Below are 23,964 nucleotides of genomic sequence, written 5' to 3'. Positions count from 1 at the left end.
TGGTGGAGATGGGCTCCATCTGACGGCGCCTCGACTCCTTCCGCGTAGGTGTACGAGGTGGTGCGGCCCCTCGTGAGTCTCCTGAACACACAGAGGGATGGCCTCCAGAACTATGAAGCTCTCCTAGGCCTCACCAACCTGTCTGGGCGGAGTGACAAGCTCCGGTGAGTGGGGGCGTGGAGGGGACGGGTGGAGAGCGGTGTCGCCTCTAGTGTTGGAAATGTCCCAGGAACTGTGTGCGCGCGCCTACGAGGATGAGCTGGAAGGCCGTGGGTAGAAATGGTGGTGGGAAGGATGTGAGTGAGCGCTTGGAAAAACAGCAATTGAAGGTGCAAAGCCAAAGGTGACTGGAAAGACGTCCTTCTGAAGTAGTAAAAGAGATATCAGGTGGATGAGGGGTGGGATAAAGTGTATTCCTCCTTGGAAGCAAGGAGGTGGTGGAATTGGGCTGAAATTTTTAAGTGGCAGAAAACTCAACTCCAGGTGGTCTCAGCATAATGGGAATTTAATGATTCAGGATATTGGGAGTCATAATGTCTCCTCTAGGATAATCCAGACTCGGGCAGCTTGATGCAGGGGTTACAAAGCTGTCCCAGAATCTACTTCTCTCCCCCTCTGCTGTCTGTATCGTCTTAATTCTCAGACAGACTTTTCCCCTTTCTCATGATCACATGAGGGTTACTCCAGACCTCACATCACGGTTTTATCTCCAGCAGGAGAGAGAAAGACATTCTCCAGCGATAATATAGGAGGATCGCCAGCTAGGTGACATGTTCATCCGAGATCCCAATGCTATGGCCAGGATGCTGTGCTGTGTCACTGGGGACCCCTCCTGGGGGTGGGATTGTTGGTATTGTATCAGTCACCAAGTCGTGTCCAACTCTTCTGAGACCCCATGGACTATAACCTGCCAGGCACCTCTGTTCATGAGATTTCCTAGGCAAGAATACTGGAGTGGCTTGCCATTTCCTTCTTCAGGGGCTCTTCCCAATCCAGGGATCGAACCTGCATCTCCTGCACTGGCAGGCAGATTATTCGCCACTGAACCACCAGGGAAGCCCAGGGGTGGGATTACCACTATCTAAACGGTGCTGGCTGAGGATGGCTAAAACCCCAAGTGGTCTTTACAGAGGACTCAGCAGACTCTCTTCCTCCACCCCTCACACCCTAGGAAGAAGATCTTTAAGGAGAAGGCCTTACCGGACATTGAGAACTACATGTTTGAGAACCATGACCAGCTGCGGCAGGCGGCCACTGAGTGCATGTGCAACATGGTGGTGAACAAGGAGGTGAGGGGGCTCAGGATGCGCGTGACCAAAGCGTGGAAAGCGGGGCCTAGATGACAGCTCTCCTCCCTGAGGGGCCCCAAAGGAGACGAAGGAAAATATGCAAAGTGATGTTATCCCTAGCTGAAGCTTGGATCCCAAAGCTTGGGCAGGACTGGGGGCGGGGGGAGTCCCATTTCCCCAAGTTATTTACTAAATAGTCTCATAGCAAAAGACGAGGCCAGGGTCTCTTGGAAGTCAAGAGAGGTTAGACCATTTGCAGCTGTTGAAGTGCCACACATATAAAAAAATGAAGAAATGCAACAAGTTGCAAGCAATTTTGGATTATGTTAAATGGTAACATTTAATGACAGATCACTGTTTCCATAGAAACTGCAATGCATTATAACGCCATTTGTCACAGATTAATTATAGAATTTGTAAAAATACAATGAATTCAGAACACATCAATGGCTTCACAGTCCAGTACTAGGAGAAATCATCACCACATGATGAACGAATGTCTCTTCTTTTCCATCCTGGCAGAGCACTGCTGTGCTGGTAGGTTGAACCTCATTAGAGGTAACAACAGGGTTGAAATCTGAGGCCCTTTGTGAATGTGACAGCCTGGCCAAGTGGCCCTCCTGGGTCCAAGTGTGAGACCCACTTCGTTCCCCCTTAATTTTTTTTAACTTTTTTGACTGTGTCCTGTGGCATGTGGGACCTTAGTTCCCCAAACAGGGCTTGAACCCACGCCCCCTGCATTGGAAGTGCAGAGTCTTAGCCACTGGACCGCCAGGGAAGTCCCGCCCCTCAATTCTTAATTCAAGTCCTAGACGTTCTCACTGTTAAAGGAGGAAAACTTGATCCATGAAAACCTTTTAAAGTCAAAAGAAAGCTACCATGGTCCACCAGGGAGCTGGTCTGAGGCTGGGCTGGAGGCCTGGCAGCCGCACGGGAGAAGAGAGTGTGTCCAAAGACAGCAGAGGGGATAGTGATGGGAGGGGAGCAGCTTTCCCCCAGGGAGGACCAGCTGTCACAACAAACAACCAAATGAATGCTGGTCCCAACAGGATGGACGTTCATTTCTCTGTTCAGTTCAGTTCAGCCGCTCGATCATGTCCAACTCTTTGCGACCCCACGGACTGCAGCATGCTAGGCCTCCCTGTCCATTCCCAACTCCCAAGGCTTACTCAAGCTCATATCCATCGAGTTGGTGATGCCATCCAACCATCTCATCCTCTGTCGTCCCCTTCTCTTCCTGCCTTCTTTCCCAGCATCAGGGTCTTTTCCAGTGAGTCAGTTCTTCACGTCAGGTGGCCAAAGTATTGGAGTTTCAGCTTTAGTATCTGTCCTTCCAATGAATATTCAGGACTGATTTCCTTTAGGATGGACTGGTTGGATCTCCTTGCAGTCCAAGGGACTCTCAAGAGTCTTCTCCAACACCACAGTTCAAATACATCAATTCTTTAGCACTCAGCTTTCTTTATAGTCCAACTCTCACATCCATACATGACTACTGGAAAAAACCATAACTTTGACTATAAAAAACCATAGACGGACCTTTGTGGGCAAAGTAATGTCTCTGCTTTCTAATATGCTGTCTAGGTTGGTCATAGATTTTCTTCCAAGGAGCAACCGTCTTTTAATTTCATGGCTGTGGTCACCATCTGCAGTGATTTTGGAGCCCAAGAAAATAAAAGTCTCTTTCCACTGTTTCCCCATCTATTTGCCATGAAGTGATGGGACCAGATGCCATGATCTTAGTTTTCTGAATGTTGAGCTTTAAGCCACCTTTTCACTCTCCTCTTTCACTTCCATCAAGAGGCTCTTCAGTTCTTCTTCACTTTCTGCCATAAGAGTGGTGTCATCTGCATATCTGAGGTTATTGATATTTCTCCCGGCAATCTTGATTCATTTCACATCATTTCTTGCTCACGTTGGGGTCAGGTGGCTTGCTTCCAAGCAGTGACTTGGGGGTGCAGGTTTGTTCGATGACCCTGCCCTCATCCAAGAAAGATAGGACTGTCTTCCCCGCTGCCCCTTGGGAGTGGTCTCCACTCAGATGGGGATGGGCAGACAGCCCATGGGAGAGACTCCCCTAGCACTCTGCTGCGGTAGCCTAGCAGTGACACATCACTTCCCTTCACGTTCTGTGATGAGAGCAAGGTCCTGGCCACAGTTAGTGCAAGAGGTGGGCACGCAGTTCTTCTGGGGCAGCTGCTTCCCTGTCCCACCTGTCCCCGTGAGGGGACTGTACTGAGCATCACTGCACTCTTACCTCTGAGGACCACTGCTCCAGCTTCGTGCAGGTAGAGGTTTATAACCTGAGCAGCTGTGACCTTTGACTCCTTTTAGCATTTCACTTCCAGGACACGTCGCCCAGCAAAAATGCCCTTAAACTTAACCAACCAGGTTTTACTGCAAAGCAGAGGGGCAGGAGGCTCTTCTCCTGGCTCTGGGCACCTTGGGAAGCCTCATCCCCCACCTGGTAAATGGTATAGCAGCTCTTGACTACCATGCAAACTACCCAACTACCCAGAGATGCTCTTGCCAAGCCTTTGTGCCTTCAGGGACCGTAAAGGCATTTTATGGCAGACATGCAGGCCCCTCTGTTGTTGGAGAAACATTCCAGTTTTCTCCAAAGGGAAGAGATGGGGCTCTGCAGGCAACATCCACCCTTCAGGAGTCTGTACCTGCCCTTTCCCCAAGGGTGGAGAGCTGAATGCAAACAGAGGTGACAGCGAATGCTATGTAAGGAATTCCTTATTCTCTATAACGTTTAAACTGGAGGAGTCTGCAGTCTTTTCATCTAGCTAGTCAGAGAAGACTTCCTGGAGGAGGTGTCAATGAGTGCTTTGCTCAAAGCAAAGCTCTGAGTGATCTTGAGTCAGAGAACATGGCTCCAGATGCGTCTTTCCCTCCCCGGGCTGGGCAGGTGGGGGCTTTTTTCTCTGAGCCGCGTACCTGCCTCCCATAGGTACAGGAGAGGTTCCTGGCCGATGGCAATGACCGGCTGAAGCTGGTGGTGCTGCTCTGTGGCGAGGATGACGACAAGCTGCAGAACGCGGCTGCGGGGGCCCTGGCCATGCTGACAGCATCGCATAAGAAACTGTGCTTCAAGATGACTGAAGTGGTGAGAGCAGGCCCTGGGGACCCCCAGCCCCAGACCACACTGCCCTGTGTGATCCTCTGCGGGGGAGGCCAGCCCCGGGGTGTCTGTTCCTGCCAACGCAAGAGGGGGATGTTCATGCTGCGACCTCTACACTGCTTATCTGGACACCCTAAATGTGCGAACTCACTTTGGTGGTGCTCATCACTCATTACGCAAGAATAATAACAATAATAACAGCACTAACTACTGCCATGGAGTCCATAAGCTCCTCAAGAGCAGCGGGGATGAGGATGGGGTACCATAGGAGCTCACAGTTGGGCAAAGAGGCTCTTAGATTCTCTTAAGAGCACATGGTGGCCAGACCCTTTGTGGGACTGTGGCCATTTCTGCAGGTGTAATGAGAGTGATAACCGACATAGCTGCAAACATAGGGGTGCAAAATGAAAGTTTCCTTATTTCACCAAACTGAAGTTTGTGAAAAACTGATGGTGAAAAAATGTAAACATCTCAATTCAAATGTATTAAAGCAAGTCTGCTTTAAAGGCAGGCTCTTCGGTGCTCTGTGACAACCTAGAGGGGTGGGATAGGGGAGGAGATGGGAGGGGCATTCAACAGGGAAGGGACATATGAATACCTATGACCAATTCATGTTGCTGTGTGTCAAAAAACATCCCAATATTATTATTATCCTCTAATTTAAAAAATATATATTAAAAAAAGAATAAAAGGCAAGCTCTTTTAGATAGCCAGCTCAAGGTGGGGCTGTGTGTGTGTGTGTGTGTGTGTGTGTGTGTGTGTGTGTGTGTGTTCTAAGTTCCATGGAGGCTTATACTGTCCTGGCACTGGGAGAGGGTCTCTTTCCTGGATATAGCTTATCCTGCTTGGTCCCTGGCCTTCAGCCCTTTCCATAAGGCAAGTTTCTTAAATCTGTAAGGTGTGTAAGAGTCATCGGGAGGGCTGGTTAAAAAACTTTCCCCAGGATAATTCTGAGTAGGTCAGAGGTGGGGTGCTTCCAGCCTGGGGACCACAAGCTGCTGCCCTAAAGCAGCATTTCTCAGGGCACATGGGTTGGCAGAAGCAGCCGTTGTGCATGTGCCCAGAGTTAGAATCCTCCTTTCTGCACACCCTCCATCCCCATTCCGCTTAGGCATGCAGCAGGCCTGTCCCTCTGCTTCTCATGATGCTTAAAAATTAAGTGGATGGGTGGATGTTTATTCTGTACTATTTCCAGATGTGTGACTGTAGCTAAGTTACTTCCTCTCCCTGAACCTCAATCCCTCCACTTACAAAATGAAAAGGACTGGATAATTTCACATCTCTTCTAATTCTCCAGCTCCTGCCCTGATAAGGAGATGGGCATCATCCAGCCAGTTCCAAGAGGCTCAGCTGGGCATACGCTGAGGCCATAGAGATAATCAGATATGCACTTGCCCTTTCAGAGTTCAGAATCTGGGCTTGGCCAATGTCTTTGTTTATCTTGTCCAGAATCTCCTTTCTCTGTCCCCTCCACTGATTCCTCCAATCTGTCTCTATCCTCCTCCCCGCCTCCAGACAACTCAGTGGTTGGAGATTCTACAGCGGCTTTGCTTGCATGACCGGCTGTCAGTTCAACACCGGGGCCTGGTCATTGCCTACAACCTGCTGGCGGCTGATGCTGAGTTGGCCAAGAAGCTGGTGGAGAGTGAGCTGCTGGAGATCCTGACGGTGGTGGGCAAGCAAGAGCCAGACGAGAAGCGGGCAGCGGTGGTTCAGACAGCTCGGGAATGTCTCGTCAAATGCATGGATTATGGCTTCATTAAACCAGTGTCTTAGACGGGGGCCCGGAGGGAGACTGGGGCTGCTCCTGTAACTGTGCAGAGTTCTGAGCTGAGAACACTTGGGGTATCAGTTCCATTAGGGATCATTGCAGCCACGATGAGGTGTCCATGTAAAAGGACTGTAGATTGTTCCCTGAGTTGTACATCTTCCCTTTTGTTCTAGGAAAGTTTGCATATTTCATTAGCTCTCTTGCTCCTTAACATCTGTCAAGTTCCAGAAATTCCTAGAATAATTTTCATCTGTGATTAGGAAGGCAGGTTGGATAATTCTTTCTGTACCCATTCCAAAGGCCGGGATAATGGACTGGAGTTCTTTACATTTTGGAACTGGATTGTGTGGTGGAGTAGGAGCTGACAGGTCCTACTATAAATATGTAAAGTAGTGTGAGTATAAAGGTTAGTGCTGGTGTACCTGGATGCTGGTCTGTCTGGTTTTTATACCCTGTCTCTCCTGCTGTCTGAATAGGGCTGCCTGTAACTTCATGTTTCAGCGGCAGCGCCCGTCCCAGACCTGTGTGCATTCCTTCCACCTAACTATGATGGAAATACAGCTGATGTTCAATAGTCTGACGTGACTTTTGCAATTTGCTTGGGGAAATCTTCTAAGCAAGATGGATGTGATGAATATAAATAAGATCAACTCAAAGTACTTCAAGTGAAAAAAAAATTCATTGGTTCATATATTTTGTCAATACAGGGAAAGAGTTGACATTGTTAGAACTAGGGTTCAAATATTGTCATCCATATTCTTTTTTTTTTTCTGTGTGAGGGTGTTTTTCTGTCTCTCAGCCCCCACATCTTGGTTTTTATTTCCTCTGGGTTGGGCTTAATATCTGGCAAGCTCTTTCCATGTGGTGAGATAGTCCCCAGAAGCTCCATAGTTTTGGAAAGCTCCAGATTTCCATAGTTTTTGTTTGTTTGTTTGTTTTTTCCCCCGTGACTTGTGGGGTCTTAGTTCCTTGACCAGGGTTTGAACCTGGGTCCTTGGCAGTGAAAGCACAGAGTCCTAACCACTGGACCGCCAGGGAATTCCCACACAGTTGTTATAGTTCATAATTATGCAAGAGAAGAGAAAGGATCATTCTCAGTGACCCAGCAAAATTCCCGGAGACGACTCTGATATGTCTAGCATGTATCACATTTCCATATAGCACATTAACAGAATGAGGAAAAAAATGATTATTTTAATAGAGGCAGGGAAAACACTGGATAAAATTAAACAACTCATGATAAAAATTTCAGTAAACTAAAATTAGGAGACTCCTTTAGTCTGGTAAAGATTATCTACATAAAAGCTACAATTCAAATGATATTTGAAATCCACCTGAGATTAAGAATGAGACAATACTTGCTATTACCAATTTGATTAGGCTTTATATTGGAGGTTAAACTAGTACAATAAGAAAAGGAAATGAAAAGCATAAAGACCGAAAATCAAGAAACAAACCTTTCAAATTATTCACACAACAGGTCTGTACATGTATATGGGAAAAGTCTACAGATAAACTCAGAAATAATAATTGAATTTAGATACAAGGTCAGTTTACAAAAATCAATTCTGTTTCTGTATACCTGTAATGATTAGGAAATTTAAATGTAAAAATGCCATTTACAATAACATAAACCACATCAAATACCTAGGAATGAATCATGTGAAAGATGTTGAAGGGCTCTACATAGAAAACTATAAATTATTATTTAGAGAAAGAAAAGAAAGCCTACATAAGTGAGAGACATTACCGCAATCATGGACTGGATGGCTCAACGTTACATTGGATATGCAAATTCTTTACAAATTGACATAAGGATTTCATTAAATGCTAATCTAATCTGAGCCTTTGGGGGGCAGAGATTGAAAAGTTGTTTCTAAAGTGTATATGAAGCACCTCCCTGGCAGGCCAATGGTTGAGACTCCTTGCTTTCACTGCAGAGGGTGTAACTACAATCTCTGGTGAGGGAACTAAGATCTTGCATGCCCCACGGATGGCCAGAAAGTTAAATAAATAAATGAAGTCGAGAACAGCAATGCCTATCTATCTAGAAGAAGAAGAAAATTGGAGCAAACTTTGTGAACAGGCATGTCATAAAAGAGGCCAGTAAGTATATGAAAAGATGCTCAATCTCACTAGTCATCAAGGAAATGGAAAATGAAAGTAATGTGAGATGCCATTCTAGACTTATCAGAATGGCTAATACTAAAAACACTGGCAAAATCAAGTGCTGGTGAGAATGTGGAGTCACTGGACCTTTTACACACTGCAGGTGGGAATTTCAATTACTACAACTGCTTAAGAAAATGTATTTGGCAGTATCCCCTAAAAGAGCCAGCAACTCTTTCAAGTACACAGTCAACAGAAATAGATATTTATATGCACAAAAAAGCATGTAGGCAACAAAAGAGAAAATTTCAATCACGGCTCCAAAGTGGAAATAATCCTAATGTCCATAGAAAATGGATAAGTTGTTCCATCCTCATAAGAGAGAAGATGACACACCAATTTAAGTGAATAAACTACTGCTACACACAATGAGGTAGCTTACATAATATTTCGTGAAACATGCTAGACTTAACACCATGTATTGTATAGAGAATGATTCCATTTGAAATAGGTTCAAAACCAGGCAAACTAGCTTATGGTATTCAAAGTCAGGATACTGTTTACAGTACTTGTAGGGAAGAGGTAGTGGAGAGCAATGGAGAAGGACTCTAAGAGAGCATCTAATTTTAAGTCTGGATGGGTTCACTTTCATCAAGCTTATGATTTGTGCACTTTTCTGTATGTTATTTCATTCTCTGGTGGCTCAGACGGTAAAGACTCCGTCTGCAATGAGGAAGACCTGGGTTCGATCCTTGGGTTGGGAAGGTCCCCTGGAGAAAAGAATGGCTACTTACTCCAGTATTCTGGCCTGGAGAATTCCATGGACCGTACACACAAAGAGTCAGACATGACTGAGCAACTTTCACTTCAAAAAGTGAATATTGTTTTTCTCCTGATTGTGAGGATTACATAGAAGAATTGATCTCAAGCAACTGGTGAGTAGTATATGACTACTCAATATTAGTTAGTTCCCTTCCTTTCGTCTGATTAATATTCCCTGTTCCTTAGGGTACAGTGCCCCAGTTGACTGATGTGTACTTCAACAGGTTGGTCAAGGGAATGCGGGACTGGTGAGTAAGCCAGTTCATATTTGCAAATTCACTCAAGGAATGGCAGCCACCTGGCCTCGGTGTGTTTAGGAAATGTAAGGGTTCTGGGCAGGAGAGCTAGCGTTGGTGAAATGGAGAAGCATCCATTCACTGAGGTTCCAAGGCAAAGTGGCCGCAGGGCCATAAAAGCAGGAGCTCGAGCTGGAGCTGGGATTGCACTCAGTGACACTGGAACCTTACGTATTGCTTACTTTCCCAGAAGTGCAGGTTCCCATGACCTCCCCCTGCAGCCTTCTTAGGCCTGTCACCTCCTTCTTCAGTGTGGTTCTGCCAAAAGCCACTTTGGCAGTGATCTTTGAGGTTCTGAGGTCTGTGGGTTTCCCTCTTACTGCTGAAGTTCAAAATCCAAGCCACTGAAACATCAGGGTAATAGATTTCCTTGTGGTTCATAAAATCTTTCATAAAAGATTTCATGTTTTATGAAAGGTTTTAGTGCAAACAGCCACACCACTAGCCAAGGCTCTGGGATCCAATGTAGGTAAGTGAGTTCTGGGTCTTGGGGAGAAATACAGTGAAAATCGTTCAGTCGTGTCTGACTCTATGCAACCCCAGGGACTATACAGTCCGTGGAATTCTCTAGGCCAGGATACTGGAGTGGGTAGCCTTTCCTTTCTCCAGGGGATCTTCCTGACCCAGGGATTGAACTCAGGTCTCCCACATTGCAGGCAGATTCTCTACCAGCTGAGCCACGAGGGATGCCCAAGAGTACTGGAGTGGGTAGCCTATCCCTTCCCGACCCAGGAATCGAACCGGGGTCTCCCGTATTGCAGGTGGATTCTTTACCAGCTGAGCTATCAGGGAAGCCCAAGGGTAGAAACAGCCTCCTGAAATCATTTTACAGTGGGCTGTGTTCCAAATGGTGGCCTGTGAGCTACTGTCTTTGAAGTCATTGAAGATACCAGCTTTGGATGGGGTGGGCAGGAGGAGATTTCTTCTCCCATTTACTCATGGTAGGAGTGAGGGCTAGAAAATGAATCTCTAGGGCAGAGACTGTGTCAGGGAGCAAGGAGGTTGCTTAAAAGTGGGTTGAGGATGTTCCCTGGGGTCTGGGAAGGGCAAGTGTTAGGACATAGTTCAGGGATTATTGGGTTACTGCTCCTAAGAGTTGGTTGTTGTTTAGTCACTGGGTCATGTCCCGACTCTTTTTGTGACCCTGTGGACTGTAGTCCACCTGGCTCCTCTGTCCATGGGATTTCCCAGGCAAGAATACTGGAGTGGGTTACTATTTCCATCTCCAGGGGATCTTCCCAACCCAGGGACTGAACCCGAGTCTCCTGCACTGGGGCAGGCGAAGAGCCGCCTGAGAAGCCCCTGTAGAGCTGGTAGCTGTTTTGTTTCTTTTACAGCACCTGTGATACAAATCCCGGAACACCTACCCACCCACCCGAAGAACATAGTTCCCATGACATTCCAACTCCTTCCTTTTAGTCTCTCTTGAAAATCCACCACCAAGCTTGGGGACTACACTCCAGTGAAATTCTAAGTGTTGCCAGGTTTTCGTGTAAGATTCTTGTTGTGGTGTGGGTAGCTGTGATTCTTGTTGGGGTGTGGGTAGCTGTGATTGGTGGATGACTCATATAGCCATCCATGGTTACCAGTTACGCTGAGGTTGTAACCCCATTTTTGCTTTCTGTACAACAAAGTTTTGTAAACATACTCTTAAAAAAAAAGTAATAGAGACCATGGGAAAGAACGAAGGAGCTCCGCTGTCAACTGCAGGTGGCAGTGCAGGGCGCACGCTGGCCGGCACAAGGGGAACCGAGCCGCCAGTTTCTTGGGGATGGTGTGACAGTTCCAGGTATCACACCAGTAGGGAAGGTCAGCAGCGCTTCCTGGGTAAGAAATGTTCATTTAAATGAAACGTAAACTCTCAGACTCAAGAAACTTAGCAGAAGCACAAGTTTTATTATCTCCATGCACATGGGAGACAGGAAAGAGCTTCTTCTCCCGGCTTGAAAAAGCAGATTTGTAAGTGCATATCCCTTCCAGGAAAAAGGTGTCAGTTTAAATGTTATCAGCACTGTACATCATTTAATTAAAAGAAACCAATCAGACTTTTTAGCAGTTTGTGATTACTTTCATAGGAGACACCATCAGTCTCTGAATTCCAGGGGTCTATACAATTCTCCTTTGTCAGAATAGCATTTAGAAAGACAGCTTTCTGAGTCATATCTGCTTTTTATGCAGCTCTTAAGGTATAGGAGGTCTTCCCTGGTGGCTCAGATGGTAAAGAATCCACCTGCAATGGAGGAGACCTGGGTTCTGAGTTGGAAAGATCCCCTGCAGAAGGGAACGGCTACCCACTCCAGTATTCTGGCCTGGAGAATTTCATGCACAGAGGAGCCTGGCAGGCTACAGTCCATGGGGTCACAAAGAGTCAGACACGACTGAGCGACTTTCACTTTTCACTTTAAGGGACAGGAAGATATTATCTACTTATCTTGCTGAGTTTTTGTTCTCCACTCAGTTCAGTAATTATCCGAACCAAGCAGTGTAGCCTCACTAATTGCTTTGGAGAAAATGAATGCTAGACTCCAAAACTCAAAACTTGGAACGTGCAGGGAGAGGTCACGATGGGATTTTTATTATTATTTGACTGTAGATTCTGCAGTGGTTTATATTCACAGGACTGCCAAGAATCTGGGGCTATAAAACACAGATTGTATCAGAGGCCCAGGATATATGGGGGAAAGTTCCAAAACAGGAGACAAGCACATTGTCTTAATACTTTCTAGATAATTGGAAATAATTTTTTATAAAATTTAAAGATCAAAGTTGCCCAAGCCCTTGGTATTGAAAGTCAAATAGTTCTAGAGGCTTATGATAGAATCAGTACTCTCCTGTTCCGCTCCTCTCGCTGCTCCTAAAAGTGATCGCCTTGAAGTTTCTTTTGGATACACTTTTCTGTAGGTGCAGTTCGGGGCTTCACACGGGCATTTATCTATTTACTTCCTGAAGATTTAGTTCGGTTACACTCCCTCCTGTCTTCCCCTCCCCACATCCTGCCAAGGTGCTTTTATCACCGTTTTGGGTTAGAACAATCTTCAGTGTACACCTTATTTTCACTCTTTTCACAGCTGTGTTAGGTGATATCCTATGTGTACATTTCATTTGCTGTACAATTTTCTGCTTTGCTCAGAATTTATAATCATCTGACTTTTTGTCGGTTTAATTTTATAATTATCTAATTTATCCAAATTCTCTGCCTCATACAAGGAAACTTTTTGTTGGTGCTGTTAATCGAATGCATTAAGTAGACTATCAATTAACATCAATTTCTATCCTTAGGACATCTGTCCCCTGAGCCCTTGCCCCTGGGATCCTACCTGGCGCCTCTCTGGGCTCACTCCTGGGTTCTCCCTTCATGTACATCCTGTTTTTGTTTGTTTTGCTTTTCCCCGGGGCTATGTCGTTATTTCCTCAATCACGCTGCTGCAGAAGTAATGGGCGGTAACAGGGTCTGGGAAATGTTTCAGGCACCAGAGTTTCCCTGTACGTGCTTTGAAAGTCTCTCCAATCCATTTAGCCTTTAAATTTTCTTGGTTTATACTTTGATGAAACAAAATCTCTAATATTTTTAGGAAAAAAAATTGCCTATCACCAAATTATTATTTTTTCTTTAAGCCTGAAGGAATAAGAGATGGTGATGTAGTCTGGTGGGGTTCCTCTGACAAACAAGACTTAAGACCTACTATGCATGCAAGAGAGCTTTCAGTTGGAACACAGTTACTTTACCAATGAACACAAAATCGGTTTAAACTAAAGGTTGCAAAACATGGGGAAAAACTTTAATGCTTTGAAGGCTAGATGTCTCAGATGGGAAGTTTTCCCCCCTAGTAGTTCCACTACACTTTTTTTATTTGGCCACGCTGCACAGTTTGTGGGATCTTAGTTCCCCAGCCAGGAAACTGAACCCAGGCTCTTGGCAGTGAAAGTGTGGCGTCCCAAACAGTGGCCCACCAGGGAATTCCCTGTTGTTGTTGTTTTTATGGGACTTTTTCTAAATAATCTTCAAGCATCCTTTAGTACACAAGTCACAAATATGACTTTTCACAAAGGATGTTTCCATTAGACAAGTGTATGTGATTGTGAGAGTTTTGGTCTTCATTTATATATAGATTCTGAGAATCCACCCACCCCACCGTGATATCCTGACACCTGCTACCTTTTTCTGAACCAGCCTTGTCAAGGTCACTGTTAATGTACAGTTTGCTCTATACAGCTCACCAATGTTAATATACTGTTGTACTCCTTACCAGGCACTTGACACCCCACCTGGAAACACCCACATCCCTGGGCTTCCCTGATATAACTCTCACAAAAGTTTCCATCTTAAAAGGTAGTATTAAGTATATTCAATAGTATTAAGTATATTCAGATTGTTGTCAAATACAGCACAGCTGTTTCATTTTGCAGAACTGAAACTCTACCCATTAAGCAACCGTGACTCATTTCTCCCCTCCTCCCTGGCAATCACTCTGCTCCTTCTGTTTCTATGAATTTGAGTACTCCAGGTACATTGTGTGAGCAGAAGCATACAGCATATGCCTTTTTATGACTGGCTTATTTCCCTTAGCATGATGTCATCAAGGTTCATCATTCTGGAGCACGTGCCGGGATTTTCTTCCTTTCTAAAGCTGAATAATATTCCATTGTATATATTTACCACATTTTGGTTATTCATTCATCTGTTGATGGACATCTGGGTGTCCACTTCTAACTCCTGGTTTTTGTACACAGTGCTGCTATGAACATTAGTGTGCAAACACCTCTTCAAGATCCTGTTTTCAACTCTTATGGGTATATACTCAGAAGTGGGATTGCTGGATCCCATGGTAGTTTTCACTTTTTGAGGAACTTGCATACTGATTTCCACAGGACTGTACCATTTTACATCATGAGAAATGCTGGGCTGGAGGAAGCACAAGCTGGAATCAAGATTGCCGGGAGAAATATCAAGAACCTCAGATATGCAGATGACACCACCCTTATGGCAGAAAGTGAAGAGGAACTAAAAAGCCTCTTGATAAAAGTGAAAGAGGAGAGTGAAAAAGCTGGCTTAAAGCTCAACATTCAGAAACCTAAGATCATGGCACCCGGTCCCATCACTTCATGGCAAATAGATGGGGAAACAGTGGAAACAGTGGCTGATTTTATTTTGGGGGGCTCCAAAATCACTGCAGATGGTGATTGCAGCCATGAAATTAAAACACGCTTACTCCTTAGAAGGAAAGTTATGACCAACCTAGACAGCATATTCAAAAGCAGAGACATTACATTGCCAACAAAGATCTGACTAGTTAAGGCTATGGTTTTTCCAGTAGTCATATATGGATGTGAGAGTTGGACTATAAAGAAAGCTGAGCGCCAAAGAATTGATGCTTTTGAACTGTGGTGCTAGAGGAGACTCTTGAGAGTCCCTTGGACTGCAAGGAGATCCAACCAGTCCATCCTAAAGGAGATCAGTCCTGAGTGTTCATAGGAAGGACTGATGGCTTAAGCTGAAACTCCAATACTTGTGGCCACCTGATGCGAAGAACTGACTCATTTGAAAAGACCTTGATGCTGGGAAAGATTGAGAGCAAGAGAAGGGGACGACAGAGGATGAGATGGTTGGGTGGCACCACTGACTCAATGGACATGAGTTTGGGTAAACTCCAGGAGTTGGTGATGGACAGGGAGGCCTGGTGGGCTGTGGTTGATGGGGTCACAAAGAGTCGGACACGACTGAGCGACTGAACTGAACTGTTCCATTTTACGATCTCACAAACAGTGCAGCAGGGTTCCAATTTCTCCCCATCTTCACCAACACTTGTTACTTATTTACTTTTTTCTGATAGTGTCTTTCTAATGGGTGTGAGAAAATACTGCCTTGTGGTTTTGATTTCCATTTCTCTGTTGCTCTGATGATTAGTGACATGGAACATCTTTTCATACGTTTGTTGGCCATCTGTTACCACTTCTGAAGAAACATCCATTCAAGTCCTTTGACCACTTTTGAATCAGGTTATCTGATTTTTTTTCTGTTAAGTTGCAGAATCTCTCTATATATTCTGGATATTAACCCCTCATCAGATATATGGTTTGCAAACGTTTTCTGCCAGTCTGCATGCTGTCCTTCCACTGCGGTGTCCTTTCATGTGCAAGTTTTAAAGTTCGATGTTCCCATTTGTCTAGTGTTGCTTTTGTGGCTGTCCTGTTGACCTTATTTCCCGAGTATCTCCCTGGTGTGCTCGAGTCTCTTCTCCTCCCCTGCCACTGGTCTAGTCTACATCACCACCTCCCAACAAAATGCTGCAATGACCCTTCCCCCTTTGCTTTTAGACTTCATTCCCCACACCTTCCCTCCACCTTGAGTTAATAATATGACACTTTAAAGTGCAGACTGCAGCATGTCTTTTTCTTACCTAAAGATCTTCATAAAGGCATAACCCATTGCTTCAGAAGCCCGTGGGTCCAAAAGACAATGGATCTTAAGGGTAGAAAAATGCATCTTGAACAAATGAATTGTTTTTACTCTTATGTTCTCTCTGAATACTGTTAGATCTTTGATGACAGAATCGGGTTTGGCATATAGCAGTTATTCAGTAGATTACTGAATGAAGTGAATGAGAAAATGGTTGTTGAGTGTTCCTAAGATTACTGTCGTTAAGCCAACAACTATTTACTAAATCACAATGTGCAGCGCTGTATGCTGTCTTCTTTCGGCGATACAAAATTTCTCTTTCCTTAAAACTTACAAAGCATTCATTTATTCACCAAATATTTATTGAGCACCTATTGTGTGGCCATTCCTGTGGCAATGATGGGGATACCGTGCTGTACAGTATACCTGACCTCATGGGGCTTTTGGTTTAGTAGGGAAGACACCCATGAAAGCAAGTACATAATTATTTAATTAGAGTTCTTGCAAGGGTTATTAGTGAAAAGCACAGGAATCTATGAGAACATTTTATAGAGTGTCCTAATCTAGAGTTACGGATGGTAAATGTGGAGAAGGGTAGGGTGGGGAAATAGGACATATACACTGCTAAGTATCGCAAAAGTACGTGACAAGTTCTGTTAGAACCTCAAGCAAAGCACTAATGAGACTTAGAGAAAGGAGAATCATACTCATCAGAGAAATGTATTCAAGATCCAAAACAACTCTTCTTCAGTGGTGAGTCTCTGGGCACGGAGCAGAACATGGAGCTCAGGCAGTAGGCCAGACAAACGAGAGAATGCACGCTTGCCCGATGCACTCTGCACACATCTCCAAGCGCCACTTGGGAGATTCTCAGAAACGTAGACTCTCAGGCCCAGCTCCAAGACCACGGAGTCAGGACTTGCAGGTCTAACAAGATCCCCGGGCGATTCAGGCAGATCTTACAGATACCAGAGTGAATGAAGTTGTCACATCAGAAGACGGTAACACATTTTGCACCTCCACCAACAGGAGGTTCTGTTGTGAAGCAGTGTACCATCGAGCGCTTTTTTTTTTTTTTTTGGATCTTTTTCAGCTATAGCACACAAAGGAAGTGCATTTGTTAGGCAAAGTTAGTTTCATTATCTTTATTTGTTCATTCTGTGCCTCACTTGTATCTCATTTATTTTTAAACGAATACACTTAAACTTTTTAGAGCTGTTTTAAATTCATAGCAAAACTAAGCAGAAAATACAGAGTATGTTCTGTCACCGCACACATAAACCTCTTCCCGTTATAGATTTTCTGCCCCACGGTGGTACTTTCCTTACAATCCGTGAAGCTACACTGACACATAGGCATCACTCAGGGTCCACAGATGAGTTAGGGTCCACTCTTGTAGTCGAACAGTCTCTGGGTCTCAATAAACATATAATGACATCTATCCATCATTACAGTATTATACAGAGTGGTTTTACTGCCCTAAAAATCCTCTGAGGCAGGTTCTTCCTCTGTAACAGGTACAGCACACGCAGTAGTCACTGGTTGGGTAAAGTCAGTTTTCATTTCAGAGAAAATTTCAACCATTTTTTCAGCTGGGGATGAGACGGACCATGTTTTGCATAAAAGGAAGCAGGTGAGCTCAGAGGAAAGAGGGCCAAGGGAGGGAGAATCTATTTCAAACTCAGCTACTTGTGCTGCCTTATAAGCCTGGCCCTTTTTGCTCATCAACTTCCAACCACTGCTCTTTCAAATCTGGTGTCACCCTGGAATTATTTTCTTCTCCTTGAAGCAGTTCAGAAGTTAAAGCTTCACTCACCTTCAATCCAGCTATACAGTGAATCAAGTTCATTTGCTTTGGCTTTTTGAAACTCATTTTTAAAATGAGTACTTTTTAAAGTGAATTTCTGACTGTATTTCTTCACACTTGCAAATGCAACTGTGAAGTTTATTTGTGTGTGTGTGAGCATTCATTCAGTTCAGTTCAGTTCAGTTCAGTTCAGTCGCTCAGTCGCACGCCAGGCCTCCCTGTCCATCACCAACTCCCGGAGTTCATTCAGACTCACGTCCATCGAGTCAGTGATGCCATCCAGCCATCTCATCCTCTGTCGTCCCCTTCTCCTCCTGCCCCCAATCCCTCCCAGCATCAAAGTCTTTTCCAATGAGTCAACTCTTCGCATGAGGTGGACAAAGTACTGGAGTTTCAGCTTTAGCATCATTCCTTCCAAATAAATACCAGGGCTGATCTTCAGAATGGACTGGTTGGATCTCTTTGCAGTCCAAGGGACTCTCAAGAGTCTTCTCCAACACCACAGTTCAAAAGCATCAATTCTTCAGCGCTCAGCCTTCTTCACAGTCCAACTCTCACATCCATACAGGACCACAGGAAAAACCATAGCCTTGACTAGACGGACCTTTGTTGACAAAGTAATGTCTCTGCTTTTCAACATGCTATCTAGGTTGGTCATAACTTTTCTTCCAAGGAGTAAACGTCTTTTAATTTCATGGCTGCAGTCACCATCTGCAGTGATTTTGGAGCCCCCCCAAAATAAAGTCTGATACTGTTTCCACTGTTATGTATTATATATTTTAGCTGAGTTTTAATTTTCAGCTTATTTTTTAAAAGTTCTTCAAGTTTAAGTCTTAATTCAAGGTACAAGGAGCACTAACATGCACATGTCCCTACCACATTCCCCTGTGTTCACGGATAGTTCATTCAATCTCCCGACTCTGAGAGGTAGGTCTGTATTGTCTGTGCTGAAGAGAGTGAAGCTCAAAGAAGTCAAATAACTTTCCTATCACTTCCAGGGGCCAGAAACAGTCTGACTCCAAGGACCACAGTCTTTCCACTGCAGCAAACTGTTCAGTGCTTACAGATCCCATTTTAAGGAGTTCGTATAAACCAATAAGTTATGTATTTGCTGAAGATGCTATCTGCTATATAACACGTGTCTTTCTTTCCCTTGCAAAGGAATTTTCCTTACAAAGGGACTGGTTGTGTGGTAGACAACAAATCAGCCCCCAATGCTACCTAGCCATGCTAGGGAAGAACTATGAGGGTTTGTAACAAAGCAGATTTAAGAAGAATACAAATGATACCCAACTGGGGGACTCAAAAAGGAAACTGCAATATACAAAAAGTGTTAGTTGCTCAATCGAGTCTGACTATTTGTGACCCCATGGACTGTAGCCCACAGGCTCCAAAAGTCCATGGAATTTTCCAGGCAAGAATACTGGAATGGGTAGCCATTTCCTTCTTCAGGCCATCTTCCTGACCCTAGGATTAAACCCAGCCTCCTGTACTGCAGGTGATTCTTTACTATCTGAACCACCAAGGAAGCCCGTAACATACAGTGTTTATGTTAATAATATTCTGAACCGATTTTTCACTAAACCTTCTACTGTAACAAAGTATTAAAATTTGTTTACAAAGTTTCCACTGCTGCTGAATCTAATCAGTTCAACTGTTTTTAAAGTTAACATGAGGAAAATGAGCTCTCAAAATGCCCAAAGGTCATCACGTTTATACCTTAATACTAAGTCATCCAAAACTCTTGGGAATATATACTTGACAACTCACTCATGCAACAGCAAAAGGCATTTTTTCCTCACTAAAAAAAATCCATAAATTGATGTTGTAGTCCTGACTTGGAAGCATCTCTGCACTTAAACATGAAAAAATACAGTGGGTATAAAATAATGTTTTTATGCAGAACTGTTTGTGTATATATGTGTGAGTTTTCAGGAAATTAACTGATACATCACTATCTTTCCTAAAATGTGTGTTTCCAAGATTTTGTGAGAGGTAGGAGGAGTTTTCATCATTCAGATTTCATCTAAGAATTTGATTTCCCAATTATTTTGCTAATAGAAAATGACAGCTACTTTAAAATTAGAGAATGACCTGAAAACTCATTAAAAGAGCAAAATAAACACTTTTTAAAAAGTCAACTGAAATTGAAGAAGATAATGAAAGTAACATTCCTCCTTAGTTTATGAGAAATGTGTTATAATATTCACTTGTCTAAGACATTTCTGTGATTAATAATAACAATAATATAATAACCATGGCAACTTTAATAACAATACACTGTAGCTATCATCTACTGGGTACCTACTGTGTGCAAGGTGCTTAGACCCATTATCTTTTTTCAGTTCTACCACAGCCCTATCTCTAGGAAGCATCTCTAGCTGAGCAACACAAGGGGCTTAAAGAGAGATTAGCCTGCCCACATCCTGTCCACGTGGAACTCCAGCTTAGTCTGGCTCAAGTCTACGCTCATAAGCACTTCTACCTTGTCTTTTTTATAGTTAGCCTTAAAACATGCTTTTTTTGAAAACTTTCAAAAGGAAAAATGTGTGGCAATCTGTTTACATCAGTGACTCCCAGTGGGCTATGTGTTCATGGTTTTGGGCAGTTCCTCCTCTTGAATCTGGGCTGGGTTCAAGACTGGCTTTAATCAACATGAGATAGAAACGATGCTGTGTCAGGTCTGGGCCTCAGTCTTGAGAAGTCTGGCAGCTTCTGCTTTTGTGCTCTTGAGAGATCGGAACTGTCACATAAGAAGGATGCTTACCCACCTGCAGAGCCCCCATGGAGCCAGAAAAAGCCCAGCCAAACCAGCACTCCCGCTGCTTCCTGCCCCTACCCGTGGCCTCCCTGGCACCAGCACCGTGAGCGCGAAGCCCTGTCTTGGATGCTCCAGCCCAGGCTGCTCTCCATCTCCTTTAAAACATGTGCTTTCATGATTTGGGGGGTAACAATGGAGAGCAGCAGCAGAACTCCCCAGCTGAGGCCCACTCAACTCACAGAATTCCAAGGAGACAGAATGGTTCTAATTTAATCCACTAAGTTTGAGGGTGCTTTGTTACATACAAATAACTGAAATAAAAATTCACACCTGGAGCTGAGGTACTGATGGAACAGAAAATCGAGAACGTGAGTCCTTGGCTTTGAGTCCAGAGGAGGCTTAAAGCTGTCAGAATGGTTTCCTGGCAGTCACAGAACCAGGAAGAGGCTGAGTTAGGACTTGAATCTAGGTGTCTCTCTCTTCTCATAACACTTGATTATCTTAAGCCAAAAGACCACTTCTCCCCGGTGCTGAGCAAACACAGTTCTATTCCTCGATGTCGGTGTCACACAGGATTCACTTCAGCATTTACTTTTTTTCCTGTACTTGCATAATGCTACCCTTTCCTCAAGGAAATCATACGATTCCTGAAGACAGGAAGTGGTTCCTTTATGTCTTTTGTATTTCATATAGTAGGTAGAAAACCTGGAAACTAGCACGACATTGTAAATCAATTACACTTTAATAAAAATCTTTAGGAAAAAAAATAAAAGAGACCTAGGGGTCAAAAAAAGAGAAGAAAATATGGAGGCACAAAACCATCCCCAGTTTGCATCAGCTACATAAGGCCGTTCACCACTCTCCATGTAGTTTGGGATCTCTGAACCTATGAACAGTGTTCTTAGTGTCTCTGATACTGTGCTCTCTTTGCTCACCTAAGAATTCCTCACACTTCAGGGTTGCCATGCCCTCTCCTTCAGGGAATCTTCCCAGCCAGGGATTGAATCCAGGTCTCCTGCATTTCAGGCGAATTCTTTACCGGCTTATCTACCAGGGAAGCCCAAGAATACTGGAGTGGGTACCCTATCCCATCTCCAGGGGATCTTCTTGACCCAGGAATCAAACTGGGGTCTCCTGCATTGCAGGCGAATTCTTTACCAGCTGAGCTACCAGGGAAGCCCCGTTTTCTGGATTATTTTAAAGCAAATCCTAGGCAGTATATCATTTTACTTATGTACATGACAGGAAATATCTTCATCAGATAAGATTGTCACAAGTTTTGCTTTGTTACATTTTTTTCAAAAATTCGGAATCCAAATAAGGTCCACACATTGCATTTAGTTGATAGGTGACTTAAGTCTCTCTTAATCTATAGCTTGAATCCTCCCTTTTCCCCCCCCCCCGTTAGTTGCCTGTTGAATTTCCTACATTCATGATCCAGTTGATTGCCTCCTCATGGTGCTGTTTAATTTCTTCCTTGATGCCTGTGTTTCACCTAACCCGGCAATTAGACCTGTAGGACTGAATACTCTTAGGTTCACTGAGGCGTGTGTCTGTTGAGGGGGAGGCTGTTTGCCAGAATACCTCCTAGGCGGTGCCGCATAGTTGCTAACGTACACGATGCCTCGTAATCACCTCTGATTGGTGAGTGGACTGAGGTGCTGTCGTTCTGATTCATCTACTATAACGTTCCCCATCAACCTTTCACCTAGTGAAGTGGTTGGTCCTCAGCCTTGATGCATATTTGAAATCACCTGGGGACCTTTACAGTCAACTCAGAGGTTCTTATTTACTTGGTCTGGAGTGCAGCCTACACACTGAGACTTTTTTTTTTTTTTTTAGTGTTTATTTGGCTGTGCTGGGTCTTAGGCATGGCACTCGGGATCTTTGCTGTTGCTTGGGGGATCTAGTTCCCTGATCAAGGATTGAACCCAGGTCCCTTGCATTGGAAATGTGGAGTCTTAGCCCCTGAACCACCAGGGAAGTCCCCACACTGAGATTTTCTCACAGTTTTCCTGGGCAGTCAAGGTATAGAACCACTATCCTTGTAGTTACAGCATCCACTGGTGATTGTTACCTAGATTCATCATTTCATTAAAATATGCCCTTATCCTACTATTTGTGACATCCTACTATTTGTGACAACACAGATGAAACTTCAGGGCATTATGGTAGGTGAAGTGAGTCAGACAGAGGTAGACAAATACTGCAAGGTATTACTGATATGTGGACTCTAAAAAGCTAAATTCATAAAACAGAGACAAGAATAGTGGTTACCAGGGACTGGGAGGTGGGGGAAAAGACAGTATCTTTCTAAAATACTATCAAAAATGACATGAATGCCATATTTTAATGAAAACTTATATTTCCAACAAAAATTTTAGTGAGAAGAGTGACATTCTTTCATAGTTTTGCAAAGCCCTGATATTTAGTTTAAGAGAAGATAGCTAAATTTTTGTATCTGCTTCTGTATTCTGTCTGTTAAATATCAAATATCATAAAACCCCTGGAAAACTTCATCGTATATTTGTGAAAAAATGAGAGTAACAAGGTAAATAATGTCTTGGTATGAAAATGAAATTAGTTTTGACCTAATGGCTACTCTGAAAAGGTCTTGGTTCCTGAGACCACATCATGAGAACTGTTTTTAAATGTCCTGTTTCTCTCTTAAGATATTGTGGAATCATTGTGATCCTTTGCTGAATGGGAGAACATGTCAATTAATGACAATGGTACCATAGTCTGAATCACAAATTTAGCTTCCAATGGCTTCTGTACCAAATTACCGCAAATTTAGCGGCTTAAAGCAATGCAAATTTATTACCATACATTTCTGGGGATGAGGAGTCCAAAATAGGTCTCGCTGGCTAAAATCAAGATGTCAGTAGGACTGCATTCCTTTCTGGAGGCTTTAGGGGAGATTACCCTTCTGACTCTTCCAGCTTCTAGGTTGCCAGTATTCTCTTGTTGTAGCCACGTGTTCTGGGAAACAAACTCACTCAGAAGGACAATGCAGATGGTGGAGTGCAGTTTATTACACTGCCAACCCCAAGGATGAGTCTCCTCTTAGCCAAGGACCCTGACCAGTTTTTGTGAAAACCTTATATACCCTAAGTGTATACGGTTCCCTGAAACTAGTCTGAACAAAGGATCATATGCCTTAAGCCTAGGTGGTTAACAGTGGACAATTATCAATAGGCCTGTAGGTCATACCCCACTAAGCATAATAGAATGTATGATTCTATTCAGTTACACAGATAATTAGGGTATTCTTTTAGGCGATGGAGAGCACTGGGCCTCTTCCTTCTGGGGGCCTGGTTTTCCAGTTGGTATGTCGTTTCCATAGATACTGGGCATATAGCTCGAAGTCCACAGACTTTGCCCCTCACAGACTGAAATGGAATCAGTTTCTATTTCCCCAACCAAGGTAGGCGTAGCTTCCCCATCTTCCAGTACAGGCAGAAGATAGAGCCTGTTCTGTTTCCTCCTTCACCCGAGCTTGTGATCCCTTTTGTCTTCAAAACTAGCAATGGATGGTCAAGTGTTCCATCACTCTGGATGTGATACACAGCATCATGGCCTTAA

The 23,964-nt window shown here is 44.0% G+C and overlaps 1 protein-coding gene across 2 annotated transcripts in view; it reads left to right on the top strand.

Moving 5' to 3' along the window:
• Nucleotides 1-6,764, top strand: part of UNC45B (unc-45 myosin chaperone B) — a 30,733-nt gene extending 23,969 nt beyond the window's left edge. For both annotated transcript variants that reach the window (XM_052657139.1, XM_052657140.1), the window contains exons 17-20: nucleotides 49-164; nucleotides 1,172-1,289; nucleotides 4,246-4,401; nucleotides 5,932-6,764. In XM_052657139.1, the coding sequence (XP_052513099.1) occupies nucleotides 49-164; nucleotides 1,172-1,289; nucleotides 4,246-4,401; nucleotides 5,932-6,192 (651 nt within the window). In that variant the 3' untranslated portion in view covers nucleotides 6,193-6,764. The remainder of the gene's footprint in view (nucleotides 1-48; nucleotides 165-1,171; nucleotides 1,290-4,245; nucleotides 4,402-5,931) is intronic.
• Nucleotides 6,765-23,964: the final 17,200 nt, after the last annotated feature.

This window comes from Budorcas taxicolor, chromosome 19 (genome assembly GCF_023091745.1).
Source record: "Budorcas taxicolor isolate Tak-1 chromosome 19, Takin1.1, whole genome shotgun sequence".
NCBI classification, from domain to species: Eukaryota; Metazoa; Chordata; class Mammalia; order Artiodactyla; family Bovidae; genus Budorcas; species Budorcas taxicolor.
The sequence above is the reverse complement of the archived record's forward strand: the minus strand, read 5'-3'. Positions and strand labels throughout refer to the sequence as shown.